This window comes from Culex quinquefasciatus, chromosome 3 (genome assembly GCF_015732765.1).
Source record: "Culex quinquefasciatus strain JHB chromosome 3, VPISU_Cqui_1.0_pri_paternal, whole genome shotgun sequence".
Taxonomy (NCBI): domain Eukaryota; kingdom Metazoa; phylum Arthropoda; class Insecta; order Diptera; family Culicidae; genus Culex; species Culex quinquefasciatus.
In genome coordinates this window covers 42,676,362-42,693,825 of record NC_051863.1, presented here as the reverse complement: position 1 = coordinate 42,693,825, position 17,464 = coordinate 42,676,362, and the positions used below count along the sequence as shown (strand labels likewise).

General features: G+C 40.5%; 5 protein-coding genes across 5 annotated transcripts; 3 read left to right on the top strand and 2 right to left on the bottom strand.

Annotated features, from left to right (window-relative positions):
• Positions 1-1,181: 1,181 nt before the first annotated feature.
• On the top strand, positions 1,182-2,775 carry LOC6049990 (gustatory receptor for sugar taste 64f). The gene is made up of 6 exons (XM_001866630.2): positions 1,182-1,419; positions 1,479-1,673; positions 1,725-2,163; positions 2,219-2,381; positions 2,443-2,532; positions 2,592-2,775. The coding sequence occupies exons 1-6, from the start codon at positions 1,182-1,184 to the stop codon at positions 2,673-2,675; spliced, it is 1,209 nt and encodes a 402-aa protein (XP_001866665.1). The 3' UTR covers positions 2,676-2,775.
• A 3,730-nt stretch (positions 2,776-6,505) lies between these two features.
• Positions 6,506-9,724, top strand: LOC6049989 (gustatory receptor for sugar taste 64e). Its single transcript, XM_001866629.2, has 4 exons — positions 6,506-7,121; positions 7,192-7,354; positions 9,315-9,404; positions 9,602-9,724. Exons 1-4 carry the CDS (start codon positions 6,508-6,510, stop codon positions 9,689-9,691), a joined length of 957 nt encoding a protein of 318 aa, XP_001866664.2. The 5' UTR covers positions 6,506-6,507; the 3' UTR covers positions 9,692-9,724.
• LOC6049988 (gustatory receptor for sugar taste 64f) lies at positions 9,715-12,251 on the bottom strand. The gene is made up of 5 exons (XM_038260253.1): positions 12,059-12,251; positions 11,246-11,298; positions 10,344-11,077; positions 10,136-10,290; positions 9,715-10,073 (listed from the first exon to the last, which is right to left on the bottom strand). The coding sequence occupies exons 1-5, from the start codon at positions 12,115-12,117 to the stop codon at positions 9,725-9,727; spliced, it is 1,350 nt and encodes a 449-aa protein (XP_038116181.1). The 5' UTR covers positions 12,118-12,251; the 3' UTR covers positions 9,715-9,724.
• Positions 12,252-13,990: 1,739 nt separating this feature from the next.
• On the bottom strand, positions 13,991-14,997 carry LOC6049987 (glutathione S-transferase 1-1). Its single transcript, XM_001866627.2, has 3 exons — positions 14,872-14,997; positions 14,394-14,816; positions 13,991-14,329 (listed from the first exon to the last, which is right to left on the bottom strand). Exons 1-3 carry the CDS (start codon positions 14,956-14,958, stop codon positions 14,177-14,179), a joined length of 663 nt encoding a protein of 220 aa, XP_001866662.1. The 5' UTR covers positions 14,959-14,997; the 3' UTR covers positions 13,991-14,176.
• Positions 14,998-15,638: 641 nt separating this feature from the next.
• LOC6049991 (gustatory receptor for sugar taste 64a) lies at positions 15,639-17,449 on the top strand. The gene is made up of 4 exons (XM_001866626.2): positions 15,639-16,283; positions 16,347-16,633; positions 16,689-16,941; positions 17,339-17,449. The coding sequence occupies exons 1-4, from the start codon at positions 15,639-15,641 to the stop codon at positions 17,447-17,449; spliced, it is 1,296 nt and encodes a 431-aa protein (XP_001866661.2).
• The last annotated feature ends 15 nt before the right edge of the window (positions 17,450-17,464 follow it).

The following is a 17,464-nucleotide window of genomic DNA, read 5'->3' as shown; positions in this document are numbered from 1 at the left end:
TGACATTTTTCGTTACTGAACCGTTTAAAAAAATTCTGGGAGATTTATAAGCCCAGAAGGTTATTTTATTTTTCATTCATAACAAAAAATTTCATTTTGATGTTTCGTTTTTTCGGAACTGCAATTTTTTACTAACTTTGCAGAGTTATTTTTTATCGTTTTATGTGGTTGTAGAGTACACAATTATAAAAAATGCTTGTTAGCTTCACATGTTATTGCAATTTCACGAAATATTAACGAATAACTTGGGTTGGGTTCATTAGACATGTGTTGCTCTAATTTACATGAGACATGAGCCATGTGTTGCTCTAATTTAAACGGTTACCCTCCTTCTGGGTCAAAAACTCAAAATTACTGCGAAAGTTTTAGCTTAGTTTTTCATTACCTGCTCAATGATGAATTGCATGATAGTTAAGGCCGTAGAAGGTGTCTTTCACTCTTGTCAATGATGTTTCTGAATTCAGGGTCCAGGGTAAATGCTTCTACAAACAACACAAAGAAACCCATTTTTTAATTGATACGTTCTGAATAAAGATTTGAATGTTTTTTCTAAAACAAACATGGCCGCCAAATGGCCGATCCGGCAAGATGCCTTTCAGAGCCTTAATGACAGAATTTTATCGAGTCCGGCTTCTTAAACCATAAAAAAACACTTATGTGTCTCCAGATTGGGTTTTTATCCAATGTGCTACCCAATGTGTTACGTATGGCTGCATACATCATTTCCATCAAACATACTGAGATACTTAAAATGGCATAAATGGTCATATCTTGAGACGGGGTTGCCAGATTTTTAAACGAAAAAAAAACAAAAGATCTCTATGGAATACCAAGCCGGATCGAACGAAACCTCCCGAGCTCAAATCGGAAAAGCTAAAACTTGGCAAGAAAGCGATTTTCATATGTGTAACGATGAAGTGCAGCTACATAAACTTTTGATTCATTTGATAAATCTATTGTCATTTGAATGTTTGCTAATGAATCAGACGATCATAAAGCTTGATTTGCCTGGAATTTGTTTTTGATTCACTGCGAAGCCGCTGTCTTGCTTCTCATAACAATTTTACAAAAAAAAAACTTGGAACAATTAAATTAATGCAGCCTCAATTTTTTTATAGAGCTGACCTAAATTCAAACAGTTCAAGTTGAGGTAGAACAGCAAACAACTTCAATACCCAGCGATGATCTCCCCGAACCAAGACGATTTTTGGGGCGCGCTCAAGCCCGTAATTTTTGTCTCCCAACTGTTTTCGCTGTTTCCGGTGCAGGGATTGTTCGCAAAGGATGCGTCCGCTATTCAGTTCCGTTGGATGAGCCTCCGGACTTTGTATGCGTTGTTTTTCCTAACGCTGGCAGGGCTGGCGATTTGCGCTCAGGTCAATTTCATTGTAGGAACTAAGGTGTCTACCGGTGTTGTCAGTAAGAAGTTTGAAGGAGGTTGAGGTTTTCTTTTATTCATAACTGTATGGAATTTTCAGCGGAACAGCTATATTTTACATTCAACTTTTGTGGTACTGTCTGCTTCTTTGTGATCGCTTGCCGTTGGAAACAAATTATGATGTATTGGAGAAAACAAGAGGACATTTTTCTGCGACCACCATACAAGCCATATGGGATAAGTTTGAGAGTTAAAATCGGAGTTACTGGACTATCTCTAATAGCACTGTCTTTCGGTAAATATAGTTGAAATGAAAGTTTGCATTTAACTCAATCTCTCTTTCTAGCTGAAGACATACTTCACATACTATCATCAATGAAGGTCAATCAGGATTATATTGATTTTTGTAATATTACTGAACCATTCTGGATGATTTTCTACACCAGAGAACATCGTAAAGTATTTGATTATGTTCCTTACAATTGGCCCATGACACTGCTTGTGGAGTTCACTCACAAGGTGTATTTGTTTGTATGGTCATTCATGGATGTTTTCATAGCGTTAATAAGCATTGGTCTACTGACAAGATTCGAGCAATTGTACAGCAGAATCGAGCATTTGAAAGGAAAACCAATGTCCGAGGCTTTTTGGGCCGAAGTTCGTAGGGATTACATGCAGATTTCCAACCTGGTAGCTTACATGGACCGAGTGCTCTCTCCAATGATACTAATCACGTGTGCCTCGGATGTTTACTTCATAACTTACCAGCTGTACAAATCCATTCAGTAGGTGTTTGCTTAAAGATAGGCGACAAAATTTGAAAAACGATTTTATCCTTAGGTTGAAACTAACTTCGGGAACAACCTTCTACTATCGATTCTCCCTAGTGTTCCTCATCTTCAGAGTCCTGGTAATGCTGCTCACATCATCACATGTCTATGTTGCCTCTCGCAAACCATTGGAGATTCTACGAGCCGTTCCCATGAGTTCTTGGACCACCAGTGTAATTAAAACTAGCATTTTAAGGAATATCTTCTCTATTTTCACATTCCTTCGTGTTTCAGGTGCAACGATTCACTAATGAAATTTTGAACATCGATAGTGTCCTCTCCGGTCACAAATTCTTTTTTCTCAAGCGAAGAATCATTCTGGCGGTAAGTTTGAGTTCATTCCACAGTTGACAGAACTAACGCTTCCCTTACCTCCCTTTCAGATGGCCGGAACGTTGATTACGTACGAACTGGTGATGCTCAGCCAAGTGAAGGCAACGGACAGCGAAATAAAGTGCGAGGATTGATTCGTTTGAAATCAGCACTGACGGCACACAATTAGAAAGCAAACATTCCCGCAATTTTGAGAAAGATCCCCAATGTTCCAGAATTCATCCCAATAAAAAACCATTTATCTTGCTGACGTGTGTCCACCATAGCGAAAATTCCATCCCTCGGATTCCCGCTCAACTAATCACAAACCACTCAACCCTGGACTTCCGAAGCCCCTTGATTGTCATCCTCGATTACTTCCTGGCGTGTTGGGCTGCCAAAGTTAATTTCCCCCCTCCGGTTCGGCCAGGCGTGTAAAACTGTGGTCGTGTTGATGTTTTCCTGCTTTACTTTCGATTTCTTTTTTTGAGCTAGGGTGTTTCAAAACACAAGGAATATTTGGGGTAATTTTGTTTTTTTTTTTTTCGTTTCACGAAAACGTTGCATTGATAATAAATGTTGTTTTTGATTATTCTAAAAGTGACAAACAGTTAATTTTTTTTGCCTTCCTCACTTTACTGGGGAAAGGCAATACAATCACTCGAAAAATGAACTTTTCAATTCGACCTCCTAGACCTACCTTCATGTATACCTATCGACTCAGAATCAAATTCTGAGCAAATGTCTGTGTGTGTGGTGGGATGTTGATCAAAAAAATTTCACTCGATTATCTCGAGACTGGCTGAACCGATTTTGTCCGTTTTGGCATCATTCGATCCATCTTGGGGTCCCATAAGTCGCTATAAAAAATAATGCAGTTTAGTTAAGTACTTCAAAAGTTATGCTAAAAAAAGATTTTGACTAAAGTTTGGAAGATTGTAAAAAGGGTGGTTTTTGTAAGAAAACCTTTCTAACGCATCCAAGACATTGAAGATCTGACAACCCTATCAAAAGTTGTAAGCACTTAAGTGTTATGTATGCACTTTTTGGAGACCGGTCTCATAAGTTTTGATGAAAACGTTGTGAAAAATTTGAATCCTTCAAAAGAATACCCTTGTCTTACAGAACCACCCTACTAGCTTTACCCTGTGCGGACACATTCCACGGTGAAGCTTTCGGATCATGCTGACGCTGCACCTTGCCGAGGCCAAGCCGAGGCGGCCACTTTTTGGACGGCAACATTTTCTTCTCCGTCTGGCTGACAAACATGGCCCTCGTTTGGGGTGCATCCAAACCACAAGGTCGTTATGTTTTATTTTTCATTACTCATCCCCATCCCCAAGAACCAAAGTCCAAGGGCCAATGATGCAGCGAAATACCGCTTTGGTCCTTCCACAGGGCGTTAAAGTATTACCCTTTTATGGGAGATACTTGCACCCAAAGTTATTTGGCCCGCAAGATTACCGCCACAGTTGGTTCGGTTGGGCCGTTTCCGGAGGTTGTATTTTCATTTGAAGAAAATGTTCACCACCAGCCCTCGGAGTGATAACTTAATTTTGGTTCGTCCGAAGGGCGCTTCGTTGGAAAGTGAGGAGAAATTTCCCTTCCAAAGAAAAAAGTGTGTTTTCCCAAGCTATGTCTTAATTTGAATTTACAGAGGAATTCTACCAGCAGCGACGGACTGTGAAATTCGACCAGGAGGGTAGCTTCCTGGCCGTGGTGCGACCCGTTATCATCCTGGGTCAGGTTTTTGGAATTTTCCCGGTCGTGGGCTACGGGGCGGCGCAAGCGGACCGGATCCGTTTCGAGGTGTGCTCGCTGCGGATGTTTTACTCGGTGCTGCTGCAGCTGGGAGGGGCGACCATGTCCGGCTTTTCGCTCGCAACGTTCTGGACGACCGGGGTGGAGTTTTCGAAAATTTGTAGGTATTTTGTGTAAACTTTACATTCATTGTTCAGCAGCAAATAATTTAAATTTTAATTTGACTGGAATTAATGCTTTTAATTCAGGGCAAATGTGATGTCCTGTAATTTATTTGGTATTTCTCTCAGCTTCAAGCATACACAAAAGGATTTTTTCAGCACGAGTCGTACATTTATCCAACGAGGTTCACCGAGGTGGATAAATACGAAGAGTGCTGAAAAAATCAAGTTTTGCAACGAGTTCCATACAACATTTTTTGTAATTCCAAAAAACACACACTGAGTGAAATTTTAAGTCCAATTTTCATGTATTTTGTCAATAAATCGTTTAAATCAAAAAAAATGTTGAAAAGTGTTACTTTTCGAAACAAGTGCTGAAAAGTTCAACTTTTCAGCACCCGTTTGAGTGCTGAAAAGTAGAACTTTTCAGCATTTATTTTGAAAAGTGTTGCTATTCGATTCTGTTATTTTTGGTACAGAAAAGTAGGCTATTTCGTCGTTCAAGAATGACAGGAAAAGTAAATAGTTTCACGACGGAATTGCAAAAAACATTTTTTGCAATTCCAAAAAACACACACTGAATGAAAATTTAAGTCAAATTTTCATGTTTTTTGTCAATAAATCGTTTAAATCAAAAAAATTATGAAAAGTGTTACTTTTCGAAACAAGTGCTGAAAAGTTCAACTTTTCAGCACCCATTTGAGTGCAGAAAAGTAGAACTTTTCAGCATTTATTTTGAAAAGTGTTGCTAATCGATTCTGATATTTTTGGTACAGAAAAGCAGGCTATTTCGTCGTTCAAGAATGACAGGAAAAGTAAGTAGTTTCACGACGGAATTGCAAAAAATACCATTTGTGTCTTCAATAGTAAATATAAAAAGTGTTGTAACATAATCAAGAGATCTTTGAACGATTCAATTTTATTTCTTCGCATTACGGCCGTTGAAAATATGTTTTTTAACTTTATGTATTGGGGGCAAAAAAAATAAAAATAAAATAAAAATTTAAATATCAAGCCATGGTGTCAATATTTGAATGAAAAAAGTGTATTTAAATGTATTTCACATAAGCTCAATTGCTTGGAATCATTAGTTTTATAAATATCTAATTTTTGATTAAAATTTTATTTTTTTGCGGTGGGAATTTCACAAAAATTCAAAATTGTATTTTAAAATAAAAGCCGTCGCTTGATATAATTCGGAATTATAATTCGGAAAAATAACTCGAAAGAGTAGAAAGAAAAAGGGACAGTAAACATTAGTAAAATTATCGTTTTATTTTTAAATTAAATTCAAAATGCTCATACATATTTTGATAGGTATTACAAAGTTGATTATTGAGTTTATATTATTCGAAATAAGTATGAAATACTATAAAAAAGCGCTTTAAAAATCATACGATCTTGTAAATTTGATTCCAACTATTAATACACAAAATTTCATCCGAAAAACTGGCATCCTAATAAACGTTTATTTTGAAATTACAGTCGACTCTCTGGCTGTCGATCTTCTCGATATCAATAATTCTCCATCTATCGATGAATTCTTCAGTCCCTTCAATCTGCAATGCATACTTCAATTATCTTCATTCCTAGAAATTTTCCCTTGTTTGAAGGATCTCTTTCTTCGAAGGTTCCTTGGATTCTGTTTGCTTCAAAGATCTCTTCCGGTTGTCAATAATTTCACTTTCTCATGGCTTGCATAGACATTTTTCTTGGCGAAACGAAGCTTTGAAGGGTGTTTGACATTAGTTTGTTTTTGTTTGATGGACGTTGCCATGATTCTCTCCCATAGCTGGGTATCAAGAAAAAAATATTTTCAATTGAGTCTTTATTTTGCATCGTTCTGTAAACTGATGATTCCCTTCCTCGACGGTCCCTTGGATATTGACAACCAGAGAGTCGACTGTATATAAACAGGTTCACTAGCAAAAATATTTTTCTCGAATTATTCGCTTTTCTCTATTTTTTTCTTTAAAAACATGTTACCGTTTCCAATTTAAAAGCCTCTGAAGACAAAATAATAAATTGACCAAAAATATGTTTTATCCTCTTTCCAGTATCTTGGATGTTTTTCACCATCAATCTGTTGATAACCACGAGCTTCACCGTGCTGGCCCGTCGCTGGCCGGAACTGATGAAGGAGTGGGAAAACACGGAACAAAGTTTACCGGACCAGCCCCTGCTCGCCGCCAGCAACAAAAAGCTCCACCGAAAGGTGGTCACGACCATGTCCGTTCTTATGGTGAGCGCCCTGTTTGAGCATGCCCTTGCGAAGCCCGCCGGTCTGTACCGGGCTTATCGTTGTGGCATCCAGGATCTGCTGGAAGCGCACCTGATGCAGGCCTTCCCGGAGATGTTCTCCTTTATAGCGTATGATATTTACGTGGGATTTGTCGCCCAGGTCGTCACCACCATACTAACGTTCTATTGGAACTTTGTGGACCTGTTTCTCATCACGCTGAGCATGGGCCTGCGCCAGAATCTGGTCCACATGAATCAGATCATCATGAGCTCAAGGGGACAGTTTCATTCTGAGCTGTTTTGGTACGATCACTGGAAGCACTTCCAAAAGGTTTGCGAGCTGGTGCATCTGTTCAAGCGGAAGGTGGCCTATCTGGTGATACTTTCCTTCACCAACAACTTGTTCTTCATTTGCATACAGCTTATTGGTGTCCTCAAGTGAGTATTACGCAGTGTATTGAGCTTCATGTGAAATATTCAGGTTTTCCGCCCTTTCATTATAACGCAGACCCGTCCCAGGACTAATTGTGGCCATTTACGTGTGGTATTCGCTGGCTCATTTGATGACGCGAATGATTATGGTGGCCATGTACGCCGCTAGCATCCATGACGAATCGAGAAAGTTGCTGCCCATGTTCCGGACGATGCCGACCCAGTTCTACAACAAGGAGGTTGGTAATTTATTAATCATGAACTCGAACCAGAGCAGATATTTTAGGCACTTTGAATGTTGTGCCATGTTGTCGCACGTGCATTTCGGAATGAACTGAGTTGAGAACGCCGTTTTGTGGCCTGTACAAATACAACCGTACAATAACATAACAACAGAGTTAAATCTTGTCTAATTGTACAGATTAAGTTTAGTAAGAAACCAATTGGCATGCATGTTACACAACTTAACTGTGACTCGATAGCATAATCGCAACGTATTAGTCTATGCAATAAATTTGATTTAATGGTGCGTTTCAGCCGTTTTCCAAAACCAGCAAATTTGTCTTGTGTTGAGATTATCATCATCATACAACAGACGCTTTAGTAGGCACATTCCGAATCCCTCATGAGAGCCGAGGGCGCTATCTTCATTAATAAATAACAGATAATGTTATGATAACTGCTGATTAGGGTGCCCAGAATACGGGACTTTTTCTCAAAACCTCGCTCCACAAGCTGAATATTGTTCCTTGACCTATTTTAGGACTCTGGGCCAAATATGAGCAAAATCGGTTAACATTTACCCATTGATACTCGGGGGTGAAGTTTGTATGGGAAAAATCGAAAAAATGTATGGAAAACCCAATTTTCTTACAGTTTGGTCTACACGGTGCGCTACTTACATCCAAATATTCCCAAAAGTGAGATTCTCATTGGAAATTTAATGCTCTACAACTTTGTAGAACATACCAAAACTGTAAAACTTAATCCTGAAAAGTTATTAGCGATTTAAAAAAGTCAATTTTGTATGAAAAACATTTTTTTCACCAACTTTAGGCTCGGGTATCAATGGGTTAATCTCAACCAATTTCGCTCAAAATTTGCACAGATGCTAAAAATAACCCAATAAACCGTTTTCCGCTTGTGGAGCAGGGGGTCATTTTTTCTGGGCACCCTACTGCTGATAGCTTTCCCTACTGATGGCTCATTATTTTCAACTTGTTGCCAAGTCAAGGACCTTGCTGATAACACTAACCAACAAAAAAAGGAAATATGACTAGGTGATGCAAAAACTAGAAAATCCCCAGAACCATACAAACCCTGAAAAAGCATCGAAGCATTGAATTTCCATAAAGGTCTTACTTTAGAAGTAGCGTACCTTGCAAAAAAAAACCCGTAAGAAAGTTGATTTTTCAAATATTTTTTCTGATTTTCCCCATACAAACTTGACCGATTTGGCGATTTTGTTTTATCCCAGATTCTTAAAATAGCTCAAGGAACAATATTCTACTTGTGAAACGAGGTTTTGTAGAATAGTCATGTTCTGAACACTCTTATGTGCAGTCATTTTTTATAATTTTGTTGGCTAGTGTAGGAGCTTTTCTGTACGGGCTTAGACACATCAAAAAGTTATATTCACATGTTACAAAAAAAAACAAAAATGCGCATTTTTTCACTCTACAACCAACCTCCCAATCTGTCCTAATATTGTACCGTAATCCTCTATAATCAATAATTGCTCCAGATTGAAATAAGTACCAAGAAGCACAAAACAATCTTGTTAAGGAAAGCGATGCCTCTCTAGATCAGGACCATTTACCCCCCAGAGCACGTTCTTCCTGGCCCGGAAGCCGAAACTGGAGGCTGATCCCCCCACGTTTGGTCGATTATATCGTGGGGCCATTTTTAAATTAGGGAGCGTAAAGCAATTCCGGAATGATGGCCAGATTGTGACCTGACCGGCAATAAATTTAGGTGGTTTGCACTGGAGGAAAAGTTTAGGGAAATTTTAAGCAATATGATGTTTCTGTTGGTAGTTAAACTTAATGGCGTGAAGCAAACATGGTCCGTAGTTAGGGATTTTTCGGAGAATCACAAGGCATAAAAATCGTCCCTAATTACGCTCCTGTCTTCCCTAGAGACTGTCGTTTGCGAAGGAAATTTCAATATCGTTTTTTTCTCTTATTTTATCTTTTCAAGATTCAGCGCTTTCATCAGCAGATGGAGAATGACACTGTTGCTCTCTCGGGATACGGATTCTTTCATCTCACCAGAAAGCTGACATTGAAGGTATGGAGACTAAGGTGTCACAAAATTGACTTTTTACTGCGCCATTTCAAATATTTGCTTTTCGGGGAAGTCCCGTCTCCCCTCTTCTAAGTGCTTCCACAAAAGTCAACTTTATTACAACCCAACATCACATGTTTGAATGGCTTTATTCTTCAAAAAAATAATCAAACCCTTCATCATCTTATTCGTCACAATAGGTCGCCGGTACCGTCGTGACTTACGAGCTTGTGCTACTTCAGGTGAACGATTCGGAAGAGAAAAACGGTGACCAAAATCCGTGCACGTAAAAGCAAAACCACCCGCAAACCAATCACGCCCCCCTAGAAACTTCTCATTTTGCACAAATCCACCTCGACGGGTTCGTCCTGGTGAAACTGTATCAGCACCAGCTCGTAGGTTATGATCGAGCCGGTCACTTTGAGAACCAGCTTCCGGGTCATGTTGAAGAATTTCATCCCGGTGAGGGCCACGGTATCGTTGACAACCTCCTCGGCGAAGCGTTTCGCCTCGAGGCACCACCCGTCCCGCGGGATCGTCCGCAGCACCTCAATGGGCCGCTTGGACTCGTCGTTGACCTCGGCGGCGTACATCGACACGGCCAGCGTTCGACCGATCAGGAAGATTAGGCCGAGCCAAAAGTACACCGTGTGGACAAACGTTGGATGGGAGCTGGAATTGTTTGTTGTTTTGTTTTGTGATTAAATCGGTTTTGTGCAACTGAGTGTACTTACTTTAAACTTTGCAATATTGATACACAAATAAAGAACAGATTATTTGAAATGGATAGCATGGTTATGATGGAAACTACATCGTCCACTTGTTGTACCAAATCACAGATGTTACGGTAGTTTTGTCGTTGTTCACCCCAGAATTTCTCTGTCATGCTCTGAAAAAAAAATAATAATATTGTTGCAAATATCTAACAAAAGTTCAACTCACCTCTCGTTTATGCTTCATCAAATATTCGTTGATTCTCTTGAGCGTATGTGAAAGTCCTATACTGGTCACAATCACAAATAAATCGATGTAGCTCCACAGAAAGGTGCATAAAATGTTGATGTATTTAATGAAAAATCCTCTCACTTTACTGTACTCAAAGTAGTGGAAAATAAAAACAAAATTAGACTTGAAGAAAAAGTCCACCGGATCGCCAATATCCGGACAGTCCGAAGTGTAATAAACGGCTGCAATGATAGAGATCAGATGTTCCGTCAAAGACATTGTTATTACAAGCAACGAAATCATCTTGATCTTCCAAGCGAGAGCCCCTCGATCGACGACGTTGCCCATCTGGGGCAATGTCTGTTCCGCGTCGTACCACGACTGCATCAACTTTGGCCACTTTCGAGCCAACAGCAGAAAGCGATACATCCCGTACAGATTGTACGAGTAGAAGAACACCGTCGTCAGGCGGTTAAAGTTGAAATTTTTCATCAAGAACCGTATGATGGCGTTCACCGCTACAAACGCCGTCCCGGCTAGCCCCACGTACGTGTAGAGTGCCCGTTTGCTGAACCAAGAGAAGTGCAACCTGCGGGGATCTTTGGCCGTAACGTCACACACGGGCATGACGGCAAACAGTTGGGCCGTTGCCAGGAGGCCCCCGACGGCGTCGTGGAATGTGCCGTCCCGAATCCAGTCCTCGCGAGATGCCCGCTTGAAGAGGTTCAGTTCTGGGGAAAGGTAGAGTTTTCGCGAAGGGCTCTTAATTTGCTCAAAATTAAAATTCTCGATTAAATTTTCAAAAGGCCCTATCTGCATAGGAAACCCATGAGGGATAGGTTGTTTTGAAAATTTAATCTAAAATTCAACGTGATTAATTGGGCAAGTTTCATACTAACCGGTCACAAAGTGAGATTTCCGCTCCACAGAAGGGGCGATGTCATTGTTGAACCTGGAATGTGGGTAGAAAAATCTTCAATGCTCGTGGGCCCACTTGTACTATCTACACCCAAACGGAGGCGATCAAATCGTCTGAAAACCTTGACAACGGACATCGAATGACTTCAAAGCAAATCTCTACGAAATCGGTCGAATCAGTGCATTTTTTTTTATTTTGGTGGTAATGGTAATTTGATGTTTCACTTCGCTTGGAGACGGTAATTTAAGCGGATTGCATACTGGACTTCGTCATGTTTATGCGATGATAATGCAAGTAAAAGTTGTCTAGGAATTAATCCAGGTTCGCAAACCCATGACAACCGTCCAATACTGGCCGCTACCATCTCCAACGCGCATCAGGGGCAAGGATAAGAGGTTGGTGCTGCTCGACTATTTCGACAGGCCAAGGCAAAACATCCACTAATTCAAAAATCGACATTCTAGTCCATGTTCCTACTTTTCTAAATAGTCCTCATGAAAACCTACAATTTCGCCGAAGACGCAACATCGATCCGAAAATTCCTCCAAAAGATACAGATATCCGAATATTTACATGCCGTTTTATAATGTCAAAATTGACTGGAGCCTTGTATGTGTGAACCAATGCGCCCACACAATTTAAGCTAAATCAAAAACTACTTTTAAAATCGATTTCCAAATTAAACAGCCGGCTTTCTGTCGTAATTTAAAAAAAACTGGTCTGTCCTTTCATAAAATACCAAACCCAAAAATAAGCTGCCATTGTTATGCATTCTACACTCGTCAACCATTACCTAGTCACTTTGTTGGTCCTACGGCGGAAAAGCCGATCCTGCACCAGCTTTCTGGCCATACCTGCAGGACACACACAACGGGGTCCGTTCAACGATTCTGTAATGTGCAAGTGTGGGAGTTGAGGACACAGAGTCAATAGCACGTGGGGGGCGACGTTTTGCACGATGAATGACCAAAACCGTTGGCGGAAGGACTTAAACTGTTGTTTGTTTGAGCAGGAGCTCGACAAGGTTGATATTATGTTGGCGTTTCGTGAATGTTGGGAAATTAGTACTGCAAACATCGTAATCGCAGTCAAGTGGGACTCACATCGTGGGAAATAAATAATTGAGTATACTGTGCACTGTTGCCTCTGCTTGCAAGGTATGGCCTTTCGTCCTTTGCACAGAAAAAAATAATGTAAATTTGGAAGCTTGAATTTTGGAAGGTTTAATATTACCTCTTTTATGATGTAATTTTACCTCAATTTAGACTGAAAAAGTGACATTACACCAGGAAAATGGTAAAATTACACATTTCCAGAGGTAAAATTACACCTTTTTTTTTTACATAAAAGATGTACCCCTTCCCAGATGTAATATTACCATGATTTTTTTTTCTGTGTGGCTATACGTGCAATGGTGCTAATAATGGACCTTATAGGCGCCGGTTGCACACGTAATTAGTGCTATGAATAATTAATTATTTACGGCTTACTTCAGTTGCAGAGATTTCCGATAAATCCGATTAAGAGGATGCAGCAAATGAGTCTCCAGGGGACGTTTCACGTCAACTGATCATACCAAAAACATAAAAAGCAAAGTTCAAGCAATATTTATTTAAATTTACATCAAACACGAAACACAAATTAATATGATTAAAAAATACTTTTTCATCACTCACTTTTTTTCGAATTAAAAAAATCATAAATAGGAAGTTTGTCAAACAAATATTTTAATTTTTCAGAAGGTGAAATGATCGAGGGACTAAACTTTTTAATTTTGTGTGTTAGATTATAAGAACTCTGTGAATAGCATTTTTTTAAACTCATTTCTCATTACATTTTTCACTTGAAATAAAATCCCAGAAAAACATTAAAATTTAATTTCTTATTTTTGCTTTCTTCAGAAAGATTAACAGTTGCTTTTGAACAAAGCAAAAGAAATGATTTAAATCTTTGTATTTGTAATTTAAATCTTTGTATTTGTATTTGTTTGTAAGACATCAAGTCTTCGGCAAAATTGAAGATATTGCTTTTGAATTCGACTTTTCACACAAAATATTGTATTGCGCTAAATAACCATTTTACACAGACAGATTATCAATAGACTTGATTATCCGAAGGTCTCGAACAATTTTCGCTCCGGATAATTAAATCATCGGACAATGAAATCACGAAAAATAAAAATAAAAATCGTTTTGTTGTCTTATTTTCGATTGTCGAGCCTTAAACTACTCTAACGTGATGTAGATTGTTTTAATCCAGGATGGCGGCCAAATATTGGTGATTTAATATTGTGAAGATGTAGATGAGAGCACAGAGCCATGATTTGATAAATTAATAGGCTATCAACTAATCAAATTTGACTAAAAAATACAAAAAAATGATAGCTATGGTCAAACCAATGATACAAAAAAGTGGTTTCAGGAAGGCCCCAAAAAAGTTTTAGCTTAATTATTTATTTATTTTTCAAACATGTTTCATCAACAAGTTTATAACTTCTAACAACCCAAAAATTACTCCATTCAAACTTCTGTATATTGTTGCTTGGATGCCGTCTTTTTATTCTAATTTTCAAAAGCATGCACTGTTATTTCTTTTTACTAGCTTTAATGTTTTTGATTTTACCCAAATCTCATCAGCAAATTTCAGAATTTTCAAAAAGTTAGATATGTACATTTAAACTTCAACTTTAACGAATCATTTATGCCCAAGAATGAATGACTCATCAAAAATGCTCAAATTCCAACACTATCTTCATTTACCATCACTCGCTATGGGGCAACCCACGTATATATATCAAACACACATTTTTGTACGATTTTCTTATCAGCAGTAATCCAAACGCTGATAAACGTATATAATATCGATTCACGCTGTAGCACGGGTTACATCACAGTGTCGGCACACCATTTATCTAATCGTGCTGCTGCTCTTGGGCCACCAGCGACTTAAAGAATCCCCCAATCTGCTGTGCGCAGCCCTGATCTTCCTCAAAGCCCTTCAGGACCTTGCAGTTGCTGTACCATTCCGCCAGCCTCGGGTACCGGGCCAGGTCGAATCCGCAGTGCTGCAACGATCAAGCGGAATTGAAGGTGTTGTTTTCAAGAGTTAATCTTTGATTTAGAACTCACCACCAGCGAAGCAATCGTCGGCAGCAGGGACAAATCGGCCACGGTTAGGTTCTCCCCGGCGAACCAATCGTTGCGCACCAGAAACAGCTCCAGGTTGGTGAGCCCTTCGTCCAGCTTGGCCATCATCTCGTCCGTAACGGTCGAAGTTTGGCGCTGGAAAATGGGCGCCATCTGGCCGACGGTTTTGGGGTAGAATGCCGACAGGTCGTGGTTCAGGACGCGGTTGATGAGGGCCTTCTCCTTGGGGATGTTTGGGTACAGGTCGTGGCCGGGCGCGTAAGAGTCCACCAGGTACGTCAGAATCGCTCGCGATTCCCACAGATGAAAGCCATTGTCGTCCAGGGTTGGAATCGTATGCTCCGGATTCATTTGGAGGAATTCCTCCGTGCGGGTACCGCCAGCCATCACGTCCACCGGCTTGAACTAATTGGCAAAGGTTAATCGGTTTATAATTAACACATTATTAATTGATACCTACCTCAACATTTAATCCCAGCTCTCGGATCAGCAAAACGACGGCCCTGGCAGGGGGGCTGATTGGGGTGTAGTACAGAGTGATTGGCATCTTTACTATAACGTGGGACTGTGCGGCACTAATCGAAACAACCAAATCGCTTAAACGCCAGTTCGAGACTGAAATCAAAGGCTTGTTTTTGGTTCAAAAACCGTACTATTGATAACGCATTTCAATACTGATAACGCGTTGAGCACAGGTGCTTAGCCACATGTTTGTCTCATTTGCTTGAACGCATAATATATCCAGGTTAAAATTTTCTCAATTTCGATTCAATAAGAACTGAGTATTGTTGATCGAATAAATTGAATTGTCTCTTGAAATTAATCGTAACTGAATAGTAAATACCCTTCTAAACTGCTGGCGATTGGTTGCTCACTACTCACTGCTCACCAAATCCTTCAGCTCTTTAGAAAGTTAGCCTACTCCGACTCCTAATCCGGCTTCGAAAGTTTTAGCGACCCCGACTCCGTCTTTTCATATTTGTCGACTCAGACTCCGGGTTCTCAAAAAGACTCGACTCCGCAGTCCCGGATTAGTAAATATATTTATGTATCAGGAGCATGAAATCGTTCATATCCTTAATTATTGCATAGCCACTCTGCTGAAATTATATGGAACTCCACTGGTTTCACGGTAAACAATAATTAGGAAACCGAATCAATTCTGCATTGACATTCACCTTGCTATGCACACCTCAGTCTCATTAGGAAACGATACCGTAGCTAGAAATGTTCAAATATAGTAGTACAAGTTCTAGTACAAGGCCAGTCCTTAGCAATAACCAAAGAGATACGTTCCATTCAATCATGCAACCAATCATATTATCCGCCCAGTGCCTAGGACTATTTCCGATAGTCGGAATCACCGAGAAAACCACATCCGCACTGCAGTTCCGGTGGTTTTCGCTCCGAACCGTTCTAAGCGTAACTGTGATGACCAGTGCATTTCTAGTAGCGATCGCTGAGCTTCGACGGATAGCAAGAACCGGAGTCAACTTTTCCAACATCATAAATCCTTACTTCTTCGCTGATACCGCCATCATCGTAGGATTGCTTATTCGATTGGGCCGCCGTTGGGAGCATCTTATGGTCCAGGTGGAGAACGTCGAGCGGATACTGCTGAAACCGTGCTACAACCTTGGGCAGGTACATCTGAAGAGAAACTGTTGGCTTGCCGCCGGATCGTGGTTGGTCTTGGCTACCACGGAACACTTTTTCGCCACAACATCGTTCGTCAACGATCAGCGAATGGAATCACTGCGCTGCAACTGGACTTACACCAATGCGATCGAGAACTATGCTCGTCGAAACTACGCTTACGTCTTCAATCTGCCCTGGATGCCGTACAACATTCCAGTGCTGCTGTATCTAAGGGTATCAATAGCCTCTCAGGACTTGTAGTATCATTCATAAATTATGTGTCCCCTAACCCTCTAGTACGTGACCTTCTCAGTAACACTGGCATGGACCTACCAGGACGTTATCCTGATCGTGGTTTGCATCTACATGAACACTCGCTACCGGCAGTTCTTCACCCGAATCGAGGTCGCAGCCAGCGTCGAACGTCCACCACCAGCTGAATCGTTCTGGGGTGAAATTCGGTACCACTACATTGCGCTGAGCGACCTGCTCCAGTCGATGAACTACGAGCTGTCCGCGCTGGTCATCAACTCCTGCAGCAACAATATCTTTCTCGTGTGCTACATCCTGCTGCACAGTCTGGGGTAAAAACGGTAATTTTTGTGTCTGAAACTCCTCATCCAAGGTCTCATCCCGTAGCCCCAAACAATCGACACTATCGTTCACGTATTTCTGGTTCGCCGTGTGCTTCTTCGTAGGACGAACCTGTACGGTTATGCTGACCGCGGCCAAGTTCGACCGTACGCTGAAACGTGCCCTGCAAGTGGTGCATCGAATCCCCAATGAAGGCTGGTGCGACGAGCTCAACCGGTATTACCACCATCTGCGAATCGAAAAGGTCTCCCTGTCCGGGAAACGGTTCTTTTACCTCACCAGGAGGACCGCCTTTGGGGTAAGCAGTGCGGATTTGTTCTAGGTTATTTCACACCCAGGACACAAAAGAAAACCGGAGCTCTTTGTATGAGATTCTTACTCTGAACATTTATTGGCAGAAGTGCCAACAAAGGGAGTCAGTAGCTTGGCTGTCACAGAATGTCATCAGGGTTTGGTATGGGTGTATCAATATATTCCAAGTTTAATACCTTGACTTTTTTTTGATAAGGTCCTATAAACAAATGTAAACATTGAGTGTATCCCGCTTACTCCGATGGACTTTGACATAAGGTGTGAAAGGGATACACTCAATGTTTACATTTACAAATTATACTTTCCCATAATTTCACTGCTTGTCAACGGCACAGTGTGAAATCATTCGAAGAGAACTCACTGATTGATCATGCATTTTTCAGATGTTTTCCGTCATCTTCACGATCGAGATTGTGATGATCAAGTACTCCAAAATGGCCCGCAACTCTGGTGTTCCGGCAGACTGCTCAACGCTGGCGTTTTCACAGGATTGATCTTCAACGAAGAAA